The sequence below is a fragment of the Stenella coeruleoalba genome (genome assembly GCF_951394435.1).
Source record: "Stenella coeruleoalba genome assembly, chromosome: 3".
In the NCBI taxonomy this organism is placed as follows: Eukaryota; Metazoa; Chordata; class Mammalia; order Artiodactyla; family Delphinidae; genus Stenella; species Stenella coeruleoalba.
In genome coordinates, this window is record NC_137148.1 from 42,336,982 (window position 1) to 42,364,674 (window position 27,693).

Sequence of the window (27,693 nt, forward strand, 5' to 3'; positions counted from 1 at the left end):
AGTTGTGGCGTGCAAACTCTTAATTACAGCATGCATGTGAGATCTAGTTCCCTGACTAGGGAACATACCTGGGCCCTCTGCAATTGAGAGTGCAGAGTCTTAACTACTGCACCACCAGGGAAGTGCCTATGGCCTTTATTATGTTAAGGTATGTTCCTTCTATGTCCACTTTCTGGAGAGTTTTTATCATAAATAAGTGTTGAATTTTGTCAAAAGCTTTTTCTGCATCTATTGAGATGATCATATGTTTTCTATTCTTCAGTTTGTTAATGTGGTGTATCACAACGATTGATTTGTGGATATTGAAAAATCTTTGCATCCCTGGGATAAATCCCACTTGATCATGGTGTATGATCCTTTTAATGTATTGTTGGATTCAGCTTGCTAGTATTTTGTTGAGGATTTTTGCGTCTGTGTTCATCAGTGATATTTGCCTGTAATTTTCCTTTTTTGTGGTATCTTTGTCTGGTTTTGGTATCAGAGTGATGGTGACCTCATAGAATGAGTTTGGGTATGTTCCTTCCTCTGTAATCTTTTGAAATAGTTTCAGAAGGATAGGTGTTAACTCTTCCCTAAATGTTTGAGAGAATTTGCCTGTGAAGCCATTTGGTCCTGGACTTTTGTTTTTTGGGAGTTTTAATTTTTATTTATTTATTTTTTTGCAGTACGTGGGCCTCTCACTGTTGTGGCCTCTCCCGCTGCGGAGCACGGGCTCCAGATACGCAGGCTCAGTGGCCATGGCTCACGGGCCCAGCTGCTCTGTGGCATGTGGAATCTTCCTGGACCAGGACATGAACTCGTGTCCCCTGCATCGGCAGGTGGACTCTCAATCACTGCACCACCAGGCAAGCCCCCTTTTGGGAGTTTTTAAATCACAGTTTCAATTTCAGTGCTTGTGAGTGGTCTGTTAATATTTTTTATTTCTTCCTGGTTCAATTTTGGGAGATTGTACCTTTCTAAGAATTTGTCCAATTTATTGGCATATGGTTGCTGTAGTAATCTCTTATGATCCTTTGTATTTCTGTGATGTCCGTTGTAACTTCTCCTTTTTCATTTCTAATTTTGATTTGAGCCTTCTCCCTTTTTTTCTTGATGAGTTTGGCTAAAGGTTTATCTATTTTGTTTATCTTGTCAAAGAACCACCTTTTAGTTTCATTAACCTTTGCTATTGTTTTCTTCATCTCTATATCATTTATTTCTGCTCTGATCTTTATTTCTTTCCTTCTGATAACTTTGGGTTTTGTCTGTTTTTCTTTCTCTAGTTGCCTTAGGTGTAATGTTAGATTGTTTATTTGGGATTTTTCTTGTTTCCTGAGGTAAGATTGTATTGCTCTAATCTTCACTTTTAAAACTACTTACGCTGCATCCCATAGGTTTTGGATTGTCGTATTTTTGTTTTCATTTGTCTCTAGGTATTTTTTAATTTCCTCTTTGATTTCTTCAGTGATCCCTTGGTTGTTTAGTGGCATTTTGTTTAGCTTCCACGTGTTTGTGTTTTTATAGTTTTTTTCTTGTAGTTGATTTCTAATCTCATAGTGTTGTGGGCAGAAAAGATGCTTGATATGATTTCGGTTTTCTTAAATTTACCAGGGCTTGCTTTATGGCCCAGCATGTGATCTATCCTGCAGAATGTTCTATGTGCACTTTCAAAGAATGTGTATTCTGCTGCTTTTGGATGGAATGTTCTATAAATATCAAGTCCATCTGGTCTGACGTGTCATTTAAAGCCTGGGTTTCCTTATTGGCTTTCTGTCTGGATGATCTGTCCATTGATGTAAGTGAGGTGTTAAAGTCCCCCATTATTGTGTTACTGCTGCTTTCTTCTTTTATGGCAGTTAGCCTATGCCTTATATATTGAGGTGCTCTTATATTGGGTGCATATATATTTACAGTTGTATCTTTTTCTTGGATTGATCCCTTGATCATTATGTTGTGTCCTTCTTTGTCTCTTGTAACAGTCTTTATTTTAAAGTCTGTTTTGTCTGATATGAGTATTGCTACTTCAGCTTTCTTTTGTTTTCCATTTGCATAGAATACCTTTCTCCATCTCCTCCCTTTCAGTCTGTATGTGTCCCTAGAGCTGAAGTGGGTCTATTGTAGACAGCATATATATGGGTCTTGTTTTTGTATCCATTTAGCCAGTTTATGTCTTTTGGTTGGACCATTTAATCCATTTACACTTAATGTAATTACCAATATATAGGTTCTTATTTCCATTTTGTTGATTGTTTTGGGTTTGTTATTGTACGTATCTTTTCTTCCCTTCCTCTTTTGTTCTCTTCTTTTGTGATTTGATGACTATTTTTAGTGTTGTTTTTGGATTCCTTTTTCTTTTTTGTGTGTATATCTATTGTCTTGATAGAGTTTTGGTTTGCAGTTACCATGAGGTTTTGATATATCCGTCTTTATATATACAAGATTGTTTTAAGTTGCTGGTGTCTTAATTTCAAATGCATTTCCAATATCCTGAATTTGTATTCTCCTCATGATTGCTGGTTTTGATATCATATTTGTGCGTGGATGATTTCCTACCTTTAATGTATGTTTGCCTTTACTGGGTGCTTTCCCATTCATAATTTTCTTATTTCTAGTTGTGGCCTTTTCTTTTCCACCTAGAAAAATTCCTATAGGATTTGTTGTAAAGATGGTTTGGTGGTGCTGAATTCTCTTAGCTTTTGCTTGTCTGTAAAACTTTTGATTTCTCTGTCGAATCTGAATGAGAGCCTTGCTGGGTAGAGTATTCTTGGTTGTAGGTTTTTTCCTTTTCATCACTTTAAATATATCATGCTACTCCCTTCTGGCTGGCAGAGTTTCTGCTGAAAAGTCAGCTGATAACTTTATGGGGATTCCCTTGTATGTTATTTGGTGCTTTTCCCTTGTTGCTTTTAATATTCTCTCTTTGTGTTTAATTTTTGTCAGTTTGATTAATATGTGTCTTGGTATGTTCCTCCTTGGGTTTATCCTGTATGGAACTCTGCACTTCCTGGCCTTGGGTGACTGTTTCCTTTCCCATGTTAGGGAATTTTTCAGCCATTATTTCTTTAAATATTTTCTTAGGCACTTTGTCTCTCTCTTCTCCTTCTGGGACCCCTGTAATGTAAATATTGGTGCATTTAATGTTGTCCCAGAGGTTTCTTAGACTGTCCTCATTTGTTTTCATTCTTTTTCCTTTGTTTTGTGGCAGTGAATTCCACCATTCTGTCTTCCAGCTCACTTATTCGTTCTTCTGCCTCATTTATTCTGCTGTCGATTACTTCTGGTGTATTCTTCATTTCAGTTAGTGTATTGTTCAACTCTGTTTGTTCTTTATGTCTTCTAGCTCTTTGCTAAACATTTCCTGTATCTTCTTGGTCTGTGCCTCCATTCTTTTTCCGAGATCTAGAATCATCTTTACTACCATTACTCTGAATTCTTTTTCAGGTAGATTGCCTATCTCCACTTCACATAGTTGTTCTTTTGTGGATTTATCTTATTCCTTTGTCTGGAACATATTCCTCTGCCATCTCATTTTGTCTAACTTTCTGTGTTTGTTGTCCCACAGGCTGCAGGATTGTAGTTCCTCTTACTTCTGGTGTCTGCCCCCTGGTGGGTGAGGCTGGTCTAAGAGGCTTGTGCAGGACTCCTGGTGGGAGGAACTGGTGCTGCTCACTGGTGGGTGAAGCTGGGTCTTGTCCCTCTGGTGGCCAGGCCCATGTCAAGGGGTGTTTTTTGTTTTATTTTTTTGGCTACACCTTGCAGCATGCGGAACTCCTCCAACCAGGAATCGAATCTGTGCCCCCTACATTGGGACCATGGAGTGTTAACCACTGGACCACCGGGGAAGTGCTCAACGGGTGTGTTTAGAGGTGGCTCTGGGCTCAGGAAGACTTTAAGCAGGCTGTCTGCTGATGGGTGGGGCTGTTTTCCCACCCTGTTGGTTGTTTGGTCTGAGGCGTCCCAGACTGGGGCCTATGGGCTGTTGGGTGTATCAGGTCTTGGCATCAAAATGGCTGCCTCCAGGAGAGCTCATGCCAATGAGTTCTCCTCAGTACCACCACCACCAGTGTCCTTGTCCCCACAGTGATCCATAGTTGCCCCCTACCCAGGAGACCCTCTAAGACCAGTAGGTAGGTCTGGTACAGGCTTCTATGCAGTCACTGCTTTTTCCCCTCGTCCTGGTGTTCACAAGACCTTGTGTGTACCATCTAAGAGTGGAGTTTCTGTTTCCCCCAGTCCTGTGGAGTTCCCATGATCAAGCCCCTCTGGCCTTCAAAGCCAAATGCTCTGGGGGCTCCTCTTCCCTATGCCAGACCCCCAGACTGGGGAGCCTGACATGGGGCTCCAAACTCTCACTCCTGTGGGGGAACCTCTGCAATATAATCATTTTCCAGTTTGTGGGTCACCCACCCAGCAGGTATGGGATTTGCTTGTGCTGCGAATGTGCCCCTCCTTCTTCTTTGTCTTTGGAAGTAGAATATCTTTTTTTGGTACATTCCAGTCTTTTCTTGTTGATGGTGGTTTAGCAGTTAGTTGTGATTTTGGTGCTTTCATGAGGGGAGGTGAGCTCAGTTCCTTCTACTCTGCCATTTTGTCCTCAGTCCAAGATCCACCTGGTTATATGGAGATCTTTCTTGCGATTTTGGGTGTTTGAAATATTCTTCCAGCCTTCAGTAGGTATTCTGTAAGAATTGTTTCAGATGTAGATGTATTTGTGGAAGAAGGTGAGCTCCACGTCCTTCTATTCTGCCATCTTGACTGGAGCCTACAAAGTCCTGTAGATCTTAAAAGTTCTCATCATAAGAAAGAACAAAAAAGGAATAAAGAAAGAGAAAAAAGAAAAGAAGAAGAAAAAGAAAAATATTTTTGTAACTGTATGTGGTGATGAATGTTAATAAGACTTATTGTGGTGAGCATTTTGCAATATACAATTGACCCTTGAACAATGTAGGGGTTGGGGCGCAAACCATCCACCTACCCCCTGCACCACTGAAAATCCACATATAACTTTTGACTCCCCCAAAACTTTACTAATAGCTTACTGTTGACTAGAAGCTTTACTGATAACATAAACAATCAATTAACACATATTTTGTGTTATATGTATTATATGCTGTATTCTTACAATAAAATAAGTTAGAGAATAGAAAATATTATTAAGAAAATCATAAAGAAGAAAAAATAGATTTACAGTACTGTACTGTGTTTATTGATATTGTAAAATTACATTGTTCTGTTTATGAGATTAATTGTCAGTACCTACATAAATATTGTCTATTATGATACAAAACACTGTAGATGTTATACATATTACTAACACTAAATATCAAAAATGGAAAGATAATGTGAAAAGGAAATTCATATTTATTTACAGGTATAATGATTCATGCATTGATAATGAAGAAGCATCAATATGATAGTTCAATGGTAGCCTAGTGTAATTGATACAATTGCTTTGCTATAGCCTAGCCTATACACTAATGAATGAATCGTTTAAAAATTTTTATGGCATACAGTATTACAGTCATATTCGTAATATAGCATTGGAAACATTGTTACTTAAAAAATACCCCCCCTTATCTAATTTGCTGATACACAGTAAGAAAACTAACACATTGTTAATTTTATATTAAATATCACTCACCTTATGCCTATATAAGGGTAGGCTATCCACTTTAATACTAGTCTTGCACACGATGTTATACATGATGAATACTTAGGTGATGATGATGATGTCACAAAAAAGTCTCATACAGTTCTTGCTGTACAGTTATTAGATTTCCACATGAAGACACACACATACACAACAGATAAGCTTATTAGCTGTTATGACATGATGATTAGTTACTATTCATTAAGTAGAAGTGGATCATCATAAAGGTCTTGGTCCTTGTCATTTTCACATTGAGTAGGCTGAGGGGGAGGAGGGAGAGGAAGGGTTGGTCTTGCTGTCTCAGGGGTGACAAGAGGTGGAAGGGGAGGAGGGAGAGGCAGGCACACTTGGTGAACTTTACAGAATACATAATAATTTCTGACTTTTTTGCTTTTTCATTTCTCTGAAAATGTTTCTATAATATATGGTACCAATCTTTCTTCTACCATTTGCTTTAGTTTCAGTGCCTGTATCACAGAAAGGCCCATGTCATAAAAGGAGTTAAAAGCAATTTTGAAGAATTGGAACCCTCTGCCAGATTGTCTAATGTCAATTTGTTTTCTGACACTGCTTCTTTTACATCTTCTTCCTAATTGTCTGGCACTGGTTCAGAAGCACTCACCTCCATCAAGTTGTCTTCTGTGAATTCTTCTGGTGTGGTGTCTGTTAGCTCTTGAATCTCTCCAAGATCCATATCTTGAACCCTTCAGCTTCCACTTTTTCTGTCATATCCACAGTCTCTCTCTTTCATGGTTTCCTTGACTGGCTATGTAGTAAATCCTGTGGAGTCATGCTCAACATCTGGACACAGTTTTCTCCAGCAGAAATATATTGTTTCAGGCTTGATGGCTTTCACAGTTTTTTCTATAACAACGATGGCATCTTGAATGGTGTAATCCTTCCAGACTTTCCTGATGTTCTATCAGGGTTCTCTTCCATAGTGTGACAATCCTTTTCATAGAGTACCATGTATAATTAGCCTTAAAGGTCCTTATGATCCCGATATAGAGGCTGAATTAGAGACGTTATGTTTGGGGGCAAGTAGATCACTTTGACGCCTTCAATGTTGAACTCATGGAGTTCTGGGTGGCTGGGGGCATTGTCCAATCTCGAAAGAACTTTAAAAGGCAGTTCCTTACTGGCAAGGTACTTCCTGTCTTCAGGGACAAAGCATCGATGGAACCAATCCAGAAGAGCGGTTCTGGTTGTCCAGGCCTTCTTCTTATACCACCAAAAGACTCATTCTTTAATTGGATTGTCTTTTCATTACTGACTTGTAAGAGTTCTTCCTATATTCTAAATACAAGTCCCTAATCAGAGATGTGATTGCAAATATTTCCTCCCATTCTGTGGGCTGTCATTTAAATACTTTCTTGATGGTGTGCTTTAAATGACAGATGTTTTTAGTTTTTACACTTAGCTCTATGATCTACTTTTAGTTAACTTTTTGTATGTGGTGTGAGGTAAGGGTCCAGATTCATTCTTTTTTATATGGATATCCAGTTGTCCCAGCACCATTTGTTGAGAAGACTGTTCCTTACCCATTGAACAGTCTTGGCACACTTGTTGAAAATCAGCTGTCCACAGACAGATGGGTTTACTTCTTTCTTTTTTTATTTGAAGTAGAGTTGATTTACAATATTGTGTTAGTTTCAGGTGTACAACAAAGTGATTCAGTTGTATATATTTTTCAGATTATCTTCCATTATAGGTTATTATAAGATATTGATATAGTTCCCTATGCTATGCAGTAAATCATTGATGCTTATCTATTTTATGTACAGTAGTTTGTATTTGTTAACACATTTTTGAACTCTCAATTCTATTCCATAGATCTAATATGTCTATCCTTACACCAGTATACTGCTCAGATTATTTTGGAATGGTCTTTTCATTTTTCCTCATTAGCTGAGCAACCTCGGAAAATTTAGTTGCTTAGCGTCAATTTCCTCATTTGTAAATTGGAAATATATTATCCATCTCCCCTCAGGATTGTTGTGGACTAAACAAGAATATAATAAAGCTTTTAGTTAAGTGCTTATCACATAATACTCCATTTAAAAACTTTTAATGGAAATCTACTTTCCATTCATAATATTTCCTTTCCTTCTGGCTAATCCTCCCCAATATAGACTATTCCTTATATTTTAAAATGTCCTGTGGGTAAGATTGATTCAGTGAGAAGAGGTGGGCATATTCCTGTACCACCACCAGGATTCAACAACCCCTAACCTGAAGACCATGCATTTTCTCATATGACTCTCTCCTTATTTTTTTTTTTATTTTTGCCACTGTGTATTAAGCTCCAGGGCACCTTCCCACTTTCCCCAAAAACCATAGAAACCGGCGTGGTCTTCTCCATCCTTTTCCTGAATCCACACTTATGAACCAACGTGCTGGCTATCCTGCTTCTGGACCTACCTTCAGTGTTTATCTCCATTTTCCTCTCCACCAGCAGGGAAGCCCTTTGGGTTTATTTATTGTTGGAACAATTGCATCTCAGATTTTCAATTATGAAATTCTCTTCCTTAATCAGTTTCCTTACTTTTCACTTACAATGAATTTGGGATTAGATCCTGACCTCTAATCTTTCAGCCTCTCCCTGTTTTCTTGGTCCATGGCCTTTTTTTCTGGACCCATTTGCCTGTATGTAAGCATTTTGGTCAACCATTTCAATGAGACAGTCTCTTTCATTCTAAGAACCCAAGGTCACTTGAATGCAAAAAAAAGCCCTTTATTAACTTTAGAGGCTTATCTCCTCAAGTCACTAAGTATTGCTGGGTGGGGAAAGCCAAAAAGCCTTTCCAAGTTGTTCCCTGTATTCTTCTTTAGTCCTTTCTTGGGCTCCCCCCAATGCTAATATTATCTTTAGTCTCTGCTAGTTATTTCTGTTTTGTCTGCAAATCAGTGAGGGCCTTTCCTATCCTAAAATATCTCATTCTTCAGCCTCTTACGTGTTCTCTGTTTTTCATCACATCTGTAAAGAGTATTCTTTACTTGGTACACCACCTTTTGGTTTGTATTCATTCCCTAAATAAATTATGCTTTGTGACTGTGCAGGGAAGAGTTTTTAACATAGCAGGCCTGAGGTTGCTGTCTTTAGAAGGGCCTACTTGCAGGGTTGGCTCTTGGCTGGAGCCTGAGAATTTGGCTTTTGAAAAGCTCCTTGCTTTTCAGATAACACTTTTGCCTGCTTGGGGCACTGAATGCCTGCTTTCCTTCTGGGTGTCTGGAATTTTGATAGTTATATTTTGGTCTTTGTGCCTGTAACCAGCCCTCAATAAAATCCTTGGACTCCCGAGTCTCCAGCAGGCTTCTCTGGGCAGAGACATCGCACAACACGTAGGAGGCCTATGCATAGATTCCTCCAGACTCCATGTGATGTGCCTCTTTCCCTTGATGATCCTGTTGTATATCTTTCTCTACAATAAATGATAGCCTCTGAGTCCTGCAAGTCCTTCTAGCAAACGACCAAATGTGTAGGTGGCTGTGGGACCTGTTACAGTGACCTTCCTCGCCACCCTTAATTCAAACCGCTCTCAAAAGCTTGATCTATTTATGAGATCTGGAAGTCTTTTCTTAGTTTGTAACATCTGTTGCCAATACTCTTGCTTCCAGAAACTTTCCTTCCTCTACTTCGGTAAGAACGCCCTGCCCTGCCTCTCCTCACACCTCATTCATCTTCACAGACAGTTGTTGAATGCCTGGATGTACCAGGCGGTGGGCCTGGTACACAACAGCTAGTGAAAACAGTCATGGTGCAGCATATGGTCTAGTGGGAGAAGACAAGAAGCAGATGGTACATTCTGAGAAAAGTACTGTGTTGTAAGAGTGATTAAAAGGGGAGATATACTTCAGAAGGGTGGTCAGTGAGGAAGTCCATAAGATGGTCTGTGGAGATAGCAAAGGGGCAGGTAAAGTCTGTTTGGTAAAGAACCAGAACAGCAGAGAACAGCACATGTAAATGACTAAAAAGGCACTTGGCATCTTCTAGGATTCAAAAGGAGTCCGGTGTGGCTGGAACACTGCGAGAAGAGGGAGAGTGGAGAGGAGTTTAGAGGGTATCAAGGTCCAGATCACTTAGAGCTTTGTAGGCATGTTCAGAACTTCATACTTTAGGGGCAATGGGAGGCCAGCAAAGGGTTTATTCAGCCAAGCAACAGATATCTTTTCAAAAGATCATTCTTACAGTTGTAGAGAGAATGGATTAGAGAGGGGTAAGAAGGGGACAGCCTAGTTTGGAGATTATTAGTGATATAGGTGAAAGATGATGGTGATGTCTGTGTGATGGCTGAGGAGATGGAAAGGAGTGAATGGACTTGGAAGTATGGAGTTCTGCAAGATTTTAACCTTACTTATCTTCTATCTGCTCTCTCCTTTGGTGATCATCTTCATTCCCACATTGTTAACTATCACCTCTGTGTGAAAGACTCTAACCCTATGATCCTAATCCTGATGTGAGCCAGTTTCACATTTTCAAAGGAATGGTTACATTTCAGAAATGTAAATGGTTCCAGAGCCATAATGCTTCTGCCACTTACTATCAGTGTGATCTTGGACCAGTTATTTCACTTCCTCATGCCTCAGTTTCCTCATCTGTAAAATGGGGATAATGTATTACTTACCTAATAGGATTGCTGTGAAGATTAAATGAGTCAGCAAACAAAAAACATCTGGGCAGTAGCTTGCACAAAGTAATCTATCAACATTAGTTCCACCAGCAGGACTCCACAATTTCTCTGTCCCTGCCAGTCACAGGTGAACTGCCTCCAGCACCCAGTCTAACTCTTTCACCTAACACTTCCATTTCTGTTAATGGCACTAGCCAGAGATTCCTAACCACAGTCACATTTGACTCCTTGCTGTCAAGTAGAAACCTAAAATTAGCGATTGCTACCAAGTATATTTTCACTTTTATCTGCACATAAAGTGAAAGTTACGCTTCTTTTATTCATTCATCAACAAATACAGTTGACCCTTGGACAACACAGTTTTGAACTGTATTGTGGGTTCACTTATAGAGATTTCTTTCAATAAATGTATTGGAAAGTTTTTTTGAAGATTTGCAACAATTAAAAAAATTTGCAGATGAACCATGTAGCCTAGAAATATCAAAAAAAAAATTAAGAAAAAGTTAGGTATGTCATGAATGTATAAAATATATGTTAGCTATACAAATACATATAAAATGTATGTTAATTGGCTGTTTATGTTATCAGTAAGACTTCTGGCCAACAGTAGGCTGTTAGTAGTTAAGTTTTGGGGGAGTCAAAAGTTACAGGCAGATTTTCAGCTGCATGGAGGGTTGGTACCCCGGTGTTGTTCAAGGGTCAACTATATTCACCAAATGCCTACTATGAGAGTCAAGCAATTAGACTATGTACCTACTCAATTCTAATCTTTTGTCCTTCAGATACAATTTCTGCCTTTGGTTTACACAAAAATATATTTGAAGTTCCTTAACAATCTTGATGGAAAATTCCTCTACATAATCAAGATGGAGTTTCAAAGATCCTCAGTAAGTGAAACAAATGAAACCACTAAAAAATTTCTAAGCATGTTTTACTATCTCAGTTACCGACCTTATCAATCCAATTATGGGTACAAAAAGGGTTCAAGAGCAGTGATATCAAAGCTTATGACTGAGGAAAATGGTGCAAGCTACTCATCCCTGAGTTGACAGTAGCATTAGCCATAGCTGCCTATCCTCCAGTACTATGTCTTTGTACTTAGTGAATGTTACTGATATAGGTGGCATCTATTAATAGTGTATATACCTTATTAGGTTTTGACTTTGAGTATCAAATATTAAAAAAGTGAAGTTGTTCCTTTTTGTGAAAATTCAATTACAACTGGTTTTGGAGCTCATTTTCTCCACTGGGTCAAGAAAGTCTAAACTCTCTAGACATTAAGGACTGATAGAGAGGATGAGGTGGGTACAAAGAGAATCACAACACAAAGTTATAGATACTATAGACACAGACCTTGCCCATAAGGCACATAATGATGTATACAACATGGATGATACCAAAGAATTTATTGTAAATGTAGTGGCAAATGCATTGAGAATAATCATCATTAAAAAGAAATTAGAAAATTACACATTTAAAGTATGTGCTTTTTTCCACCACCTTTACGTTATGGCTAGTACCAACATTTTAAGTACTGAAATACTTAATGGGATGGTCCACTTTCACATAATTTCATGACTTTGTCTTCATCTTAATTTTTAAAGCAGTTGACCATGAATTTCAGTTTCAATTATTATTCTGTTTTTATCAATTCGGTAATGATCTGTAGAATCTTGTCATCTGGATGGAAGGAGAAAAAACTCCCATGAATAAATTCATCACTGGCTAATTTTCCAATATATACACATGTAAACCACAGATATACTTCATTAAAAGATTCTTTAAAATTAGAATACAGAATTAACATCAGCAATGTTCACTCTAAAACTAGAGATGCCTCTATAATATAATTTGTTGCCCTACAAATATTATTTTAATTATCATTATAGTTGTATTATACCTACTTTGATAAAAAGTAGGCAAAGGCCTGAAGAGATGATGTGATATAACTGTTGGTCCTTTATAAGGAATTATTTCCTTAAAACTTCTTTTAAGACAGAAGTTTCCTAACTTTTTCACCCGGCTCAAATATACTAAAGGCTTTTTGACTCTTCTATAAACTTCAGAACATGTCAGGATTCCAACAGTTTGGGCAAGGAATAAGGAACTCTTTATCCGTTTCTCCATGTTTAGTCCAAAGGAAACAAAGAAATTTAACTGGGAAGTATTCTTGGAGAGGTGTCAATGGAAAAGTGACAGACCTCTCCACACAACAAAGGAATCAAACAGCAATTAATCTGATGAATAGACCAATAGAGGCCACATTATTTGCTAGAGGTTTTAACAGCTGCTTCCACTTTTAAACAGTTGGTCTGATATTGTGACTTCCTAACTACTCTCTGGATAGTTGTAATTATCAGGGCTCAAAGACTGAAATTCTGTATCTTATTAGATATTTCAGTAAAAGAATGGTCTATGTTCCAATGATTGCAATGGAGAATTTTGATAACGGGGCCCATGGCCTGACACTCTGGTTCCTAGAGGCTACAGTGGCATTAAAAAAAAAAAAAAAAAAAAAAAAGGAAAGGAAAGGTCACCTGCTGCAAAGGGAACACGGCAGGTCTAGAAAGAACCATGAGGAAGAGTAAAGAACGTCTGAGGAAGAGTAGAGTAAAAGAAAGTACAAGAGCAACTTCAGTTATTTCTTTTTCAACAGCTTGGTGTTATATCCCAACTTTTATTATTATAAAGTCCAGAAAGAGGATACTAATGTACCTTATCCTCCCCACTAAGTCAAAAATATATGCTTCATCAGAGGGCAAATTCTGCTTTCTCTTTTATGGCAAAGAGAAACACTGAAATCATTTTAAAATTCATTTTTCTTAATTTAAAAGTTGAGGTTCAACCTGTCCTTTATATAATGTAATTTTTTCTAAGGCTAAGTTGTAGTGCACAAATTTCCTCAAGAAAAGAGCTCATATCTCTTAATATGTCAAGACCTGATCTAAGTTTCCAGCAGTATAGGAAAACTAATACAGTTTAGCGCTTATTCATTCACCTTCAGTTATGCAAATAAACACAGAGTGTGAGGCTTCAGGGCAGTAGCACTAGACCAGTAGCTCCCCACCTTGCCTAACTACGAGGATTAACTGGGATACTTGTTAAATATAATCACATTGAACAGTAGATCATTTCTTAACATCATTAAAAGCAGGAATACCAAACTGATGTGATGCAATGAGAGGAATATAGCACCAACCAAAAAATATTCTTTTCCTGACAATCTGATTCTAATATCAGATTATATCTGTTATATCTCTAGATATATATAGTTATATCAGTTATATCTCTAGATATAACTACGAGTTTATAGGAAATATAAGAAACAGAGAAACACATTAAATCAAAGCATGAAGATGCAACCACCCAAATCCTAAATGTCAGAAATTCTACCAGAAAAATAACCTAGTTTACTAAAAATTTTAAAATGGGGAGTGTAGTAGAGGGGAAGTGTTACAGATTAAAAGAGATTACAAAATAATAACATGGCCATCGGCCTCTCCCACAGAGGAGATTCAGTATGCCTGGAGTAGGTCTTTGGACTTTGTATTTTTAACAACTGCCAGGATAATTCTGATTATTTGGCAAGTTTGGGAAACACTATACCAGACTAAGTGGCAACTCAGGTGTCCACTGCAGATTTCTGTTGAAGGATAATGTACATATTTTATACAGACTAACAGCTCTGCATTTGGGAGAATGGTAGAGAAAACATGCTGGGAACCTCAGAGAAAGTCCCTCTTTCTTATTTTTTAAAATAACTGTATCACTAGTTTACTAGTATGTAAACTAGTAGCAAAATTACAAATGCTCAGTTTTATCATCCTTTTTCTGTGAAATGGCCAGAAGTTTAGAAGTGAAGCTTAGAAGAGGAAGGAGTAAACCAGAAGAATCTTAAGAGGATAACTAGATTGTGAATAATGAAGAATTGTCTGTGTCTGATGGAATTCAGCATAAAATAAATTTTATTAAAGTAATTTTTAATCACATGGAATTTAAGCCTCAATGAACTATAGTGTATGCCAGTGTTTAAAAGTATGCTGTTTTCTACCTACATTATAATCAAACACTTACTTTCAAGGGACATCTTAGGATTTTCAAGCTTTTTTCTTAAAACAGAATCAATGAGAATTCTTAGCTGCTTGAAAATGACAGCTATCTTAACAGGTGCCTGTTGAGAGGAGATGACAAATTGAACAATGTTAATCCCAGGGAGTGGGAATGTGTTTAAATAAAATCAAAGTAAGCATGTATACCTTACAATATGCTTTAGCACATCTTGACCTTAAAACGTTACGGGAAAAATATAAATAAATTACTTCCTGTAGCTAAGATACATAAACTTCAATTTCCTTATTAAGTACCCATAAATTTGATATCTCTTTCCAAAATAAAGAAACCATTATTTCAATTGTTTGTTTTCTTCTCTTACTAGTTTTTAAAATGGAATTTTTTTAAAAAAGCTTTATTGAGGTATAATTTATAGATCATAAAAAATTCATTGTATACAATCCAATGATTTTTAGTTAATTTATAGAGTTGTGCAACCATCACCACAATCCAGTTATAGAACTCTACTACCATCTCAGCCTCTTTTGTGAGAACTGCACATATTTTTTTAAGTTGCCTTTAAAATTTACATCTCCAGTCTTAGACAAATAGCTATCATGGTATATCAGCAGAATGTATTAGATTTGCTTAAACTGGTCAATGTTGATGAGTTACAGAGAAATAAACTTATTGCTGGTAGCTGGTTGGTCTAATTTTTCCAGAGAAGAATGAAGAATGTGATAAATATGCATTTAAGCTATGAATCTGTGTCTCTTTATAGGTGGCACAATATAGCGGAAGCAGCATGAGTTTGAGGATCAGATAGTTCTAGGTTTAAACTTTGCTCTACCATTAACAATCCATGTAACCTAGGTAAGTTATTTAACTTCTCACTGAGCTTAAGTGCCTTATCTATAGAAAGAAACTACAGAAATTATCTAACAAGACTGTTAGGGTATTAAATTAGGGATAATCCATGTAAAGTTAACAACTACTGAAGTATACAAAACATGGAAAATTATAATTATTACTGACAATAAATGAAATCTGTAATAGCAATATAATTTGATTTTCAAATTAAACAGATTTAAAACCATATAGGCAAGATAAAATAAGTAAGTCTTCTATTTTAAGTCAAATTATTGGAAGAAATTATGCAAACTCCAATAAAATTTTTTAAAAAACTATACCTCAGTGGTACTGGAAGTAGAAATTTTAATATAATCAATAAGATCAGTTGTAGCATGTACCTGAAAATAGATCCAGCCATCAACAGAGAGAAGACGTTCCCGGTGTTGAACTTCTATGTCACCACCAAAAAGTAACACTGGAAAAGGGGTTATTAGGGTAGTTTCCCTCAAATATACTCGGGCATACCGTATCTGCATAAAAACAGAGAGGAAAAAAACACTTTAAAGCCTAAAAATATAAAAAATTCATTTATCTGTTTCATGTAAGCATTTTTCTATAATTTGCTACTATATATTTTAAATCAGGTTTTATAAAGCTACATGTCTACATTCTCTTATGTGCATAATTTTTCAATTTTATAATAATCGCAGTCACCATCTGTGCATTTATACTATTAAGAGGATTTTAAACATTAATTGTAAGGCTGAATTATATACCTTGAACATAAATGAGACTATGAACAAGCAATTTTATGCTAATGCTGTTAAATAATTAATGCAACAATAAAATTATGATTAAGGTTCACAGTGTCTGGTTTCTAAAGCAAGGTTCAGCAATGGCCATTAGTCAGGAATTTGTTATGTTTTACACATTTAAGTTTGATGATATGTTGGGAGTTACTCAAGCCAATGCTTGAAATTATGGATCTTTATTAATTTAATGAGCTATGATTCAAAAGGTTGACTGTTTTAATTGTAATCTACAAGTATTTGCTATTAAATTATCTTAGGTTGCACTGTGACTCAAACTGTCGCCACATCATATATAGTTCTATCCCATCCCATATCTCCCTTATTTGGAAATGTGGAAAAAAGACGTGTTATATGTTTTTGTTGAGAAACCATGTACATCTTGATTTCAAATATAAACAAACATGAGTAGCTCAATTTAAGAACCAAATACGATATCTGCTGGGCATCCTAATTTCTTATGACTGATTTCTAGAATAATGCCCTGAGTATTGGAATTTAAGAATGAGTACTTTACCTTCTCCTGGTATAAAAGCCATCCATAAGTTTGCAAATCTCGATTTACTGAGGATGGATGTACTTGTGCTTTGCCTTGGGCTGTCTCCACAATGCAAGCCAATTTTTCTGTAACATCAACTGATTTTGTATAGATTATCTTCCCCACATTGTCATACAGTCCAGCAGTAAGTACAGCTTTAAGAAGGGCAATTTCTTGGAAGGAAAGGGTCTGTGAGGCTCTGTTTCCTTCCAAGCCACTGGAAGTTGTAGATGATAAAAATCCTGCTGCCTTAACCAACTTTATTAACTCCTGCTTTACATCCTGGATTGGTTTGTTGAAAAGAGACAAGATCATAATTAAAATAGAGAAGGTGCCAACCAACCTTGTATTTTATATTACTGTTTCCTATCAAAATTGACAGGATGCCAAAAAGCTAAAAAGAGAATTACGACATGATCCAGCAATCTCACTCCTGGGCATATTTTTGGAAAAAACAAAAACACTAACTCGAAAAGATACATGAACTGCAATGTTCATAGCAGCACCATTTACAATAGCCAAGATATGGAAAAAACCCAAATGTCCATCAATAGACGAATGGATAAAGAAGATGATGTATGTATATACAATGGAATATTACTCAACCGTAAAAAAAGAATGAATTTTTGCCATTTGCTACAACTTGGATGGACCTGGAGGGCATTATGCTTAGTGAAATATGTCAGACAGAGAAAGACAAATACTGTATGTTATCACTTATATGTGGAATCTAAAAAATAAAACTAGTGAATATAACACAAAAGAAATAGACTCACAGACATAGAGAACAAGCTAGTGGTTACCAGTGGGGAGAGGGAAGGAGGGAGGGGCAAGATAGGGATAGGGGACTAAGAGGTACAGACTACTATGTATAAAATAAGTAAGTTACAAGGATATATTGCCAGGACATGGAATACACCCAATATTTTATAATAACTATAAATGAACCATAATCTTTAAAATTTGTGAATCACTATGTGATATACCTGAAACTTATTAATACTGTAAATCAACTATACCTCAATTAAAAAAAAAGCGCCTTTGTGGAAATTTGGCATGCTAAAATTTTTCACTTATAGCCTTATTATAAATATTAATATTTGTTAAATATTTTCCTAGTCCATCATATTACTAAGTAAAGCCAGCAGCATAAAGTATATATCTTGGGCTTCCCTGGTGGCACAGTGGTTAAGAATCCACCTGCCAATGCAGGGGACACAGGTTCGAGCCCTGGTCCAGGAAGATCCCACATGCCGCAGAGCAATAAAGCTCGTTACACCACAACTCCTGAGCCTGTGCTCTAAAGCTGCGAGCCACAAATACTGAACCTGCATGCCACAACTACTGAAGCCCACGCTCCTAGAGCCTGTGCTCTGCAACAAGAGAAGCCATCGCAATGAGAAGCCCACACACCGCAACAAAGAGGGGCCCCCACTTGCTGCAACTAGAGAAAGCCTGTGCACAGCAACGAAGACCCAATGCAGCCAAAAATAAATAAATAATTTTTTTAAAAGTATATATTTTTGTGCATTAGTCTTTGTATAAATAATATTTTTAGTTTAGCAAACTGTTCAGATTATGCATTTTATTAATATATCAGTTTATTTTCAAGTTTAGCACCAGCCAAAACTTGTGAAGAAATGTCTTAATATATTACTATTCCTCAAGTTCCATAAATATCTAATATTATAATAAAACTTTAGACGAAAGACGAAAAGACAACCCTCAGAATGGGAGAAAATATTTGCAAACGAATCAATGGACCAAGGGTTAACCTCCAAAATATATAAACAGCTCATGCAGCTCAGTATTGAAAAAACAAACAACCCAATCCAAAAATGGGCAGAAGACCTAAACAGACATTTCTCCAAAGAAGACATACAGATGGGCAAGAAGCACATGAAAAGCTGCTCAACATCACTAATTATTAGAGAAATGCAAATCAAAACTATAATGAGGTATCACCTCATACTGGTCAGAATGGCCATCATCAGAAAATCTACAAACAACAAATGCTGGAGAGGGTGTGGAGAAAAGGGAACCCTGTTGCACTGCTGGTGGGAATGTAGATTGATACAGCTACTATGAAGAACAGTACGGAGGTTCCTTAAAAAACTAAAAATAGAATTATCATATGACCCAGCAATCCCACTACTGGGCATGTATCTGGAGAAAACTGTAATTCAGAAAGACACATGCACCCCAATGTTCATTGCAGCACTATTTACAATAGCCAGGTCATGGAAGCAACCTAAATGCCTATCGACAGACGAATGGATAAAGAAGATGTGGTACATATACACAATGGAATATTATTCAGCCATAAAAAGGAACGAAATTGGGTCATTTGTAGAGACGTGGAGGGACGTCTGTCATACAGAGTGAAGTAAGTCAGAGAGAAAAACAAGTATCGTATATTAACATATGACGTCTGTCATACAGAGTGAAGTAAGTCAGAGAGAAAAACAAATATCGTATATTAACTCATATATGTGGAATCTAGAAAAATGGTACAGATGAACCAGTTTGCAAGGCAGAAATAGAGACACAGATGTAGAGAACAAAAGTATGGACACCAAGGGGGGAAGTGGAGGCGGGGGAGAATGGACAGGGAGACTGGGGTTGACATATATACACTAATATGTATACAATAGATGACTAATAAGAACCTGCTGTATTAAAAAAAATAAAATTCAAATAAAAATTTTAGTAAAAATGAAAATGAAATCCTGCCATTTGCAGCAGTGTGGATGGATCTAAAGAGTATTATGCTTAGTGAAATAAGGCAGACAGAGAAAGACACATATTATATGATATCACTTACTTGTGGAATCTAAAATAAACAAATGTATACAGCAAAACAGAAAGAGACTCACAGATACAGAGAACAAACAAGTGATTACCAGTGGAGGAAGGGAAAGGGGGAGGGGCAAAATAGAGATGTGGAATTAAGAGATATACACTAGTATGTACAAAATAGACAAGCAACTAGGATATATTGTACATCACAGGGAGTTATAGTCATTATTGTGTAATAACCTTTAATGGAGTATAAACTACAAAAATACCAAATCACTATGCTGTATACCTAAAATGAATATTATGTTGTAAATCAACCATACGTCAATTAAAACAAAATTAACAGTATGCCAAATTTTCAGTTAACTACAGCCCAAATTACATTAGGGAGGAAAAAAAGATACTGGAAAGTCAAGGATTAAATGGAGTCATCTGATTCTGTAACATCAACTGATTTTGTATAGATTATCTTCCCAAGACTTTAGATGTCATAAAATAAGAATGTCTAAAATGTGAGAGCAATAAAAATGTACCTGAACACATTTTCATTCAGTCTATTTACTTCCACAGTAGCTCTCCTTTCAACATTTTTACTCAATAAGGATGGTCACATAGAGAACACTAAGGAAGAATTACAGAGGACTCTGATCCTAGACTGCAAGAACCTTCTTCATTTGTCTCTGGGAAACATTTTAATTTCCTAAAGAACTCTGATAAAGTTTATTAATGGCAAAAATCTAAACTTGTTGCCTATAATCTTTTTCTACCTCTAGTAGTGCCAATCAACTAAAATACTACAGGGAGGATAAGCATTTTAAAGTAAACAGGATACAAGTGATTAAAAGGTGAAGTGTACATTTAGGATTTACTTTAGGCTTCTGGTTTGGGACTTAAGGGACTTTAAGTCCAGGAGAGGAAAGACCAACCAGACAGTTGCTGCCACACCACAAGGTTGGTAAAGAGACTGAAAACCTTGCAGCCCAGGGGAGGTGAAGAAAAGGCTCATAGAAGGAAGGGGGGTGGGACGCAACTTGGAGGTTGGGAGGAAGTGGAGTGGAGATAAAGCAGTGTTGATTAGCTCTCCATATCTTGAACCCCAGTCAGCTGGCCCAGAGGCATCTGTTTCTTCAATTTATCCCTTTTTCTGCTTCAAGAAGGACAAAATTTATTCCACTTAGCAAAGTCCCTGCTGTCATCTCAGCAGTTATTTTATTTTTATTTATTTTTTCTTGCATTCTTCAAGTCTACTGCATATCTGACATTATAGAAGTACACTGTTAGGCTAATCTAATAATCTAGTTTTTATTCATTAATTCAAAAATATTGACTAAGCACCTAATAGATGCTTAGGTACTAGGTTCAGCAGTTATTTTAAATCACACACACAAAAACTGGTCAAATTATATGGGAATAAAAATATTTTTTAACCTTTTAAAATATGAGCATAGAATAGGGGAATTATGTGAGAGGTTATGGGAATTATGTGAGAGGTTATGAATACTTTTATAGCATGTCTGCACTAAACACCATTTCCCTTTAAATGCTGTACTAAACTTGAGACATATCAATCAAACAATGTGTGGACCTTGTGTGGATCATGATTTGAACTAGCTGTAAAGAAACATTTATGAGATAATCAGGGATATTTAAATATTGTATAGTTGATGATATTAAGGAATTATTTTTTAAGGCATGGTAATGTTAAAGAAAAAAATAGTCCTATACTTCAGAGATATATAACAATCTGACGCCTGGGATTTGCTTCAAAATAATCTAGAGGGCAGATAGTGGATTAACGGGAGTATTAAGTAAAACAAGGTTGAGCACGTGTTGATAATTATGGAAGTGGGAAATGAGTACCCAGGAGTTCCCTATACTATTTTGTATGTTTGAAAATTTCCATAATAATTAAAAATAACAGCTGATTATCAGAGTTGAGAAAAACTATAGAATATCCCCAATTCAATTCCATTTTTTAAAATGACAAACTGAGAATTAACCTTCCCCAAGCTGAGCTGCTGAATAGACAACTATCCTAATTCCCAAGCTACTGTTATATCTATGAAATCATGTTGCATCTTTGATCATTTCCTGAATATATTAAGATTGTTACATACTATTTTGAATCACTGTGTAATACAGGTTAACTGCTGGGATAAACAAAACAAAAAATCACAAATTTATTAATTCAGCAAATGTTTATTAAACCCTTACTATGTGTCAAGCACTATACTAGGCATTTCTTTTTCCAAATTAATCCTATTGACTATATGACCCTGAATTAAGATAGTTGCATTAAGACTTACCTCTAGGGTTAACAGTGATGTTCTATTAAGAAAGTTCCTCCGGCAATACGCTATTTCAGAACGATAGCCTCCTTCTTGCCGTGCTTTCTTCCATCTAAATAAGTAAAATGACCAAATTTTAATATGTTTCCAAACTCTTTTTCAGATTACTAACCAAAGCTTTAATTACATTATAATCATATCAAAAGAGGAAGTTTTAGGAACTAGCCAATTGTATGTAAGAATTTCAACTACAATACAGATATTTTTTGTTCATGTATAACAGTAAATTAATAACTTCAAATACAAGGTAATATACACATAATAATACAGAGTACATTGTTCGTAATTTTAGGATTATAAAAATGTGAATCTTTAAAATAATTCAACTTGACAGATGCAGTAACTAAAAATAAATTTAAATCTTAAATGTATCCTTTTAATAAAAGTCAAAAATAAATACTCTCAGGTTTGACCTACTGACAAAACCCAGATTATTTATTTACCCCAGATATGCATTGTAGATCGTCAGATGGTCTGAATCTGCCATAGCCAAAGCTGATTTTGCAAGATCTGCTTCATCTTTTCGACCAATTGGTGTGGTAAAAGGAGACTTCTCTGTCATAACTGCAGCTAGTGTTGCCTATCCATAAATAACCAAAAAATGTATCATTAAATAGGTATATATTGAAAGCTGATTTGAAATAGAAAGCAAATCATAAAACAATTGCACTTTCAAGTTGCATGTTTCTTCTTTTCAATTTATTGTGTTCTATAATAGCTACATATTTTCATTTTAATTAGTTACTTTTAGTTTCATTTTATGGAATTTTAAACATTTATCACTTTACTTTTACACCATCTTTGTGGGTAGGGAAGTAATACCACCAGAATCAGAGATTTTTTTTTTTTTTTGCGGTACGTGGGCCTCTCACTGCTGCGGCCTCTCCCGTTGCAGAGCACAGGCTCCGGACGTGCAGGCTCAGTGGCCATGGCCCACGGGCCCAGCTGCCCTGTGGCATGTGGGATCTTCCTGGACCGGGGCACGAACCCGTGTCCCCTGCATCAGCAGGCGGACTCCCAGCCACTGCGCCACCAGGAAAGCCCAGAATCAGAGATTTTAAAAAATGAATATTTGTGTGATTTATAGTCTGTCACACAGTTAAAAGAAATCCCTTAATCACAGCTCAGAGGTCTTGACTCCTAGCCTGAATTTCCATTGCCTGCAATGCTCTTTAAATACTTCTTACATAATCTGGACTACATAACAACCCATTTGTTGTTTTTGCAGCTTTTCAGATCAACTGTCGTGGCAGAGGATATTTCTTGGACTCAACACAATTCTGGTGAGTATCTATATCTGATACTAGAAAAAAAAGGACTAGAGTAAGTCATACTCTCTCCATTTCATTTTCAAACAGCCTTGATTTGTAGTCCCAGAAAAGGCCACAACTTGATATAGCTGGGAAGTTGGAATGGCAGAGCATGCATACGAGCCAGGAGATTCAGACAGAGTCACAAAGTTTGTTAATTCTGAGATAATTTGAGAAAACAGAATTGCTGGTAATTGCTAGCTCAGAGGTAACTCAGAAAAAAAGGAAGTTTTGATTCTACTTATGTGTGGAGTTCAAAACGCTCTAAGAATCACTTACTATATATTCAATTAAGTAAATATTTCAAGTGGGTTGTTTGATAGCAAAAGTCTAGACAAGCCAAAACCCTTTTACAAAATAGTACCTACAATACACTTAGTAAATGGATGATTTTCTTGTGTATAAATATCAAAAATATTCAAAAATTCTCATTAAGCATTTATATTTCCTGGTTTTAATGTAAGTACAGACATTCTGTTTAGTTAAAAAAATAAAAGCTAAAATTTGTTTCTAAACTTAATACTTCCCCAGCTAAAATGATATTTACAGTGAAGAAGCAGCAGTGTTGTTTTTCTTACCACTGGATCAAGACAGCCAAAAATGGCACCAAAAATAAGCATCTTGCCAATTTTGACATTCACAGGCAAAGCTGCAAGGTGTTGGCCCAATGGAGTCAGTTTAGGCTCATTTAGTTCACAAGCTCCAATTTTTCGGAGTAAATTCATTGCATTGCTGATTACTTGAAGTTGAGGAGGATCTAAAGCTTTGGAGAGGAAATCTTCAGGAGAACCAAGATTACATTTCTGCAGATTGAAAAAATGATAAATTAGTATGTGATCAGAAAGAATTAACAAAGAGATGGTCAAACTGGAACTAAATTTAAGTAAAATTTTAAGCAAAGAGGATAAATGTCTGTGTCTATTAAGGGAGTAGGAAAGAGGATGAGATCTTCCAGTCCATATTTTTAGTTTATTCATTTCTGATTTTTATAGAATCAAAAATCTGAGAACTGAAGGATATTATAGATCTTTCAGAGTAGGAAACCTTTGGTCTAGGCCAGGATTTCTCAAGTCCAGCTCTGTTGTTATTTGGGGCCAGATAATTCTGTTTTAGGGGACCGTGCCGTTCATTGTAGAATGTTTAGCAGCATCCCTGGCCTTGACCCACTAGATGTCCATAGCATCGTCTCCCTCTTCCCCCAGTTCTGACAACCCAAAATGTTTCTTGACATTCCCGTTTTTCCCTGGTGAGCAATATCATCCCCAGTTAAGAACTACTGGTCTAGGTTATGAGTCTATATTTTCATCTATAAAGTATGAGTGCTTATGGCAGACTTAAAGCACAGTGGGTTTACTTATAAAAGATGGGGGAAGGGGGCATTTATTAAAGAGTAAATAAAATACTTGAAAATCTAGAGCAACAGAAGGTAAGATAAGTTTAAGTCTTCTTCCCACCCGCCCCGCCCAGAAAGGGGTGAAGAACAAAAAATTCATCTAAGTTCCTTTGGGATTACCATAATATGAAGACATAATTCCTCCAAAGGCACACGCAAGATTTCAGGAACAGAATAGTCCATAAAGCCTTCAAATCTGAAAAATAAAATAAAAATAATACTAAATACATACTATCAGAAATGTCACACTGTATTGGTTTATGTTTTTAATTTCCGGGCTATGCCATACCTTTCTCTCGTGTACATTCGGAAACAGAAGCCACCTCTGACGCGCCCAGCTCTCCCCTGGCGCTGCAGAGCACTTGCTTTGCTGACAAACGTCTCCACCAAAGAACTCATCTGACTGCTTTCATGGTACCTAGAGAAATGTTTTAGGAGAGAATATGTAGATAATTGACTGAAATCAAAATCTGAAAAAACTGGAAATATTTGACTCTAAAATTAAGTTGAAGATTAGAGTGCCTCTTAATTATGCAATAAGAATTCTTTGAGAGTTTGAGAAATGCCACTGTGAACGTTACAATTCAACGCACCTTTCACAAGATACAGTTCAACCCTGAAAACACCTCCTCTACAGGTACAATTAAAAAAATCAAGAGTTTATTTTGTACTGGATAGTCGTACTCACTTCCAAATATTGCTCAAGTTTCCTAATATTAGGGACAGTGTATATAGATTACAATAGACTACTAAGGTGGTCTCCCTTATTTGCGAAATACAAACATTAAAACATTTATAAAGTAATAATCTTTCTGTTGAAGATTCAGTTAATCTATTATGTGCCAATTACTGTACTAGGCACTTTCAATTATGAAATTTTAATTTTTCCCATTTACATATGAGGAAACTGATGATTATAACTGATGGTCATATTACTAGCTCAAGATTATAGATCAGAGATTTATAATCCAACTCTGATTCTAAAACTCATACTTTTTTTTTTGTAATCCCATAAATAATGCTTTTGTAAAACATTAAGTTATAAACTAATTTACAAAATCTATGTTCTGAATATTTTCTCAGCACTTTTCTGAAAGTAGCAGTACACTGATATTACTTATGGGAAAACTGATGACATGAATTTTAACATTTATTCTCAGACATTTTAAACTTCCCTACAGTTTCTCTGAGACTTTTTGTTTTGGGCAGAATTAGGACATTCAAGATTTTCCTGATATGATTCTGTGATCTAGTGCTTGCTTCAGCAGCACATGTACTAAAATTGCAATGATTCTGTGATGTCTCCTAAGAATTGAAGAGTCCCAAGCCCTCTTCAGGTTCAAAAAATGTTTTGATTTGGAAAATTCAGACTTACTTGTTTTCTTTCGTTCTTCCAGTATCAATTACAAATACAACATCTGGAATAGTGATACCCGTCTCTGCAATATTTGTTGCTAAAACAATCTGAAAATAAAAAGCCAAAACTTCTAGGTAACAACTTTCAGCAATGTGCCATCATTTAAACTTCTTTGGATAGTTCAGCCAATGAATTTTAAAAAATGAATTTCACTTTTATTTACAAAAATTCACAATCTAATTGCTATTACTGTGTAATCTAAATTTGCTCTAATTAATTTTATCACCTTAGCTTATTAATTATAGATTCTTATTCCAACAAAAATACCATTCCCCTAATTCTAGTCAGTCATCTTAAAAATGACATACGTGGAATGAGAAATTGGATCAGAGAATGGAGACTGCTCAGCAGAAACTTCACAGTTAAGTAGAAAAAAAAAGTAATAGTTCTTCAGTAAGAAGAACTGGTGGGTTGTTGCCCTGGCTCTACTACTTATTAGCTTTGTGACTTGGGCAAGTCATTTTACCTCTCTGGCCTCCAATAATCTGACCTGCAAATTACAAGGTAGAAATAGATGATTTCTTAAGTCTCTTTCTAGCTCAAAATTTCTTAATGGTGATGGCTGAATAGTTCAATCTTCTTGTGGCTTTTTTGTTTGTTCTTTTTTTTTTTTTCTGTTGAGTCCTTGGAGGTAAAACATTTAGGAAATTCTAGGTCAAATTCAATATACTATGGCTCTATCTCAATATTGAATGCTTGCTTTTCTTACTCATTTATCCTAGGAAACAGAACCCAGATTATTAAGATTTAGATGGGACCTCGGTGATCAAATTTTTTAGAGGTGGAATTCTTTTCTTAAGACAAAATGTTACAGGGAAGCCAAATGTTACAGATCAGAGCACACAGCCTCTGAACCCCTGGAGTTTTCAGAGTACAGTTAGAGAACCGTAAATTTAATCCAGCTCCTGTTTAAAGATGAGAAAGGAAGCTGAGTGGGTTGCCGAAGGTCACAGACATGGCAGCAGCTTAGGGACAAGAACCCAGGCTTCGTGCATTAGAGTCCAGGCTCTTGCTGGGAGCTCTGTGTTCCCCAGAGTTTCTACATTGTGCTCTTTTTTGCCCCCCCCCCGCCTAAGAGAGGGTCAAAATCTGAGAAACTCTCTTTGTCAAGTATCTCTTCATTCAGCACCCGAACAGAGGAGACAATGAAAATACTTAGATTGTTTCCTAACCTAATGGTCTCTGTATTGCAAAAATAATCAGGGATGAGTAGCAAAGAGAACAAAAAAGAATCCTCTCAGGATTCAAGTAGCTCCTGATATCCAACATCCTTTGTGATATCTTCTTTAAGGAATAGTAGTGATTTTTCTTTTCATAAGCAACATCCATGCCATATTTTTAAACTACCACTCCCCTAAAGTTATTAATAACATATAATATAAACATAAACACCTAATATAAATTGAATTTTAATATTGGGTTCTCTTTTGATTATGTTAAGCTGCAGAGCATCTGGAGTCTGCATGCACTATAAAGCACTTAATAACTGTCTTTGATGATAAAAAGTCATAACACTTTTATGAAATATTCTCAGTTGGATCACATATAAATTTGCTGTACTGAATTTTACCTTCCTGACTCCTTGAGGAGGAAGTGTGAATGCTGCAGCTTGATCTTGAGTTGAGAGAATAGAATGCAGAGCTATCACTTTATATCTGAAAGTTAAAATCATAGTTCTTAGCAAGAGTTTCTCTTTAGAAGACACTGCAAAGAATAATAAAATTTATTTGCAAATAGAAAGCAATTTTTAAATTTTTTATTATGAAAAATTTTAAACACACACAAAAGTTCTGAAAATGGTACAGTGAAACCCCACATATACTCATCAAAGAGAAAAAACAATATGAATGAATTATATGGAATGTAGGGTTTAAAGAATTTTTAAAATATATTCTGATGCTGAAGTGATAACCATAA

General features: G+C 36.2%; 1 protein-coding gene across 2 annotated transcripts in view; it reads right to left on the reverse strand.

Moving 5' to 3' along the window:
* Nucleotides 1-11,636: 11,636 nt before the first annotated feature.
* The window catches only part of DHX29 (DExH-box helicase 29), a 48,904-nt gene continuing 32,847 nt past the window's right edge, over nt 11,637-27,693 (reverse strand). For both annotated transcript variants that reach the window (XM_079917635.1, XM_079917636.1), the window contains 11 exons: nt 27,347-27,431; nt 25,735-25,823; nt 24,649-24,777; nt 24,480-24,555; nt 23,545-23,769; nt 22,100-22,236; nt 21,615-21,708; nt 16,489-16,791; nt 15,561-15,692; nt 14,335-14,431; nt 11,637-11,940 (listed from right to left, as the gene is read on the reverse strand). In XM_079917635.1, the coding sequence (XP_079773761.1) occupies nt 11,894-11,940; nt 14,335-14,431; nt 15,561-15,692; nt 16,489-16,791; nt 21,615-21,708; nt 22,100-22,236; nt 23,545-23,769; nt 24,480-24,555; nt 24,649-24,777; nt 25,735-25,823; nt 27,347-27,431 (1,414 nt within the window). In that variant the 3' untranslated portion in view covers nt 11,637-11,893. The remainder of the gene's footprint in view (nt 11,941-14,334; nt 14,432-15,560; nt 15,693-16,488; nt 16,792-21,614; nt 21,709-22,099; nt 22,237-23,544; nt 23,770-24,479; nt 24,556-24,648; nt 24,778-25,734; nt 25,824-27,346; nt 27,432-27,693) is intronic.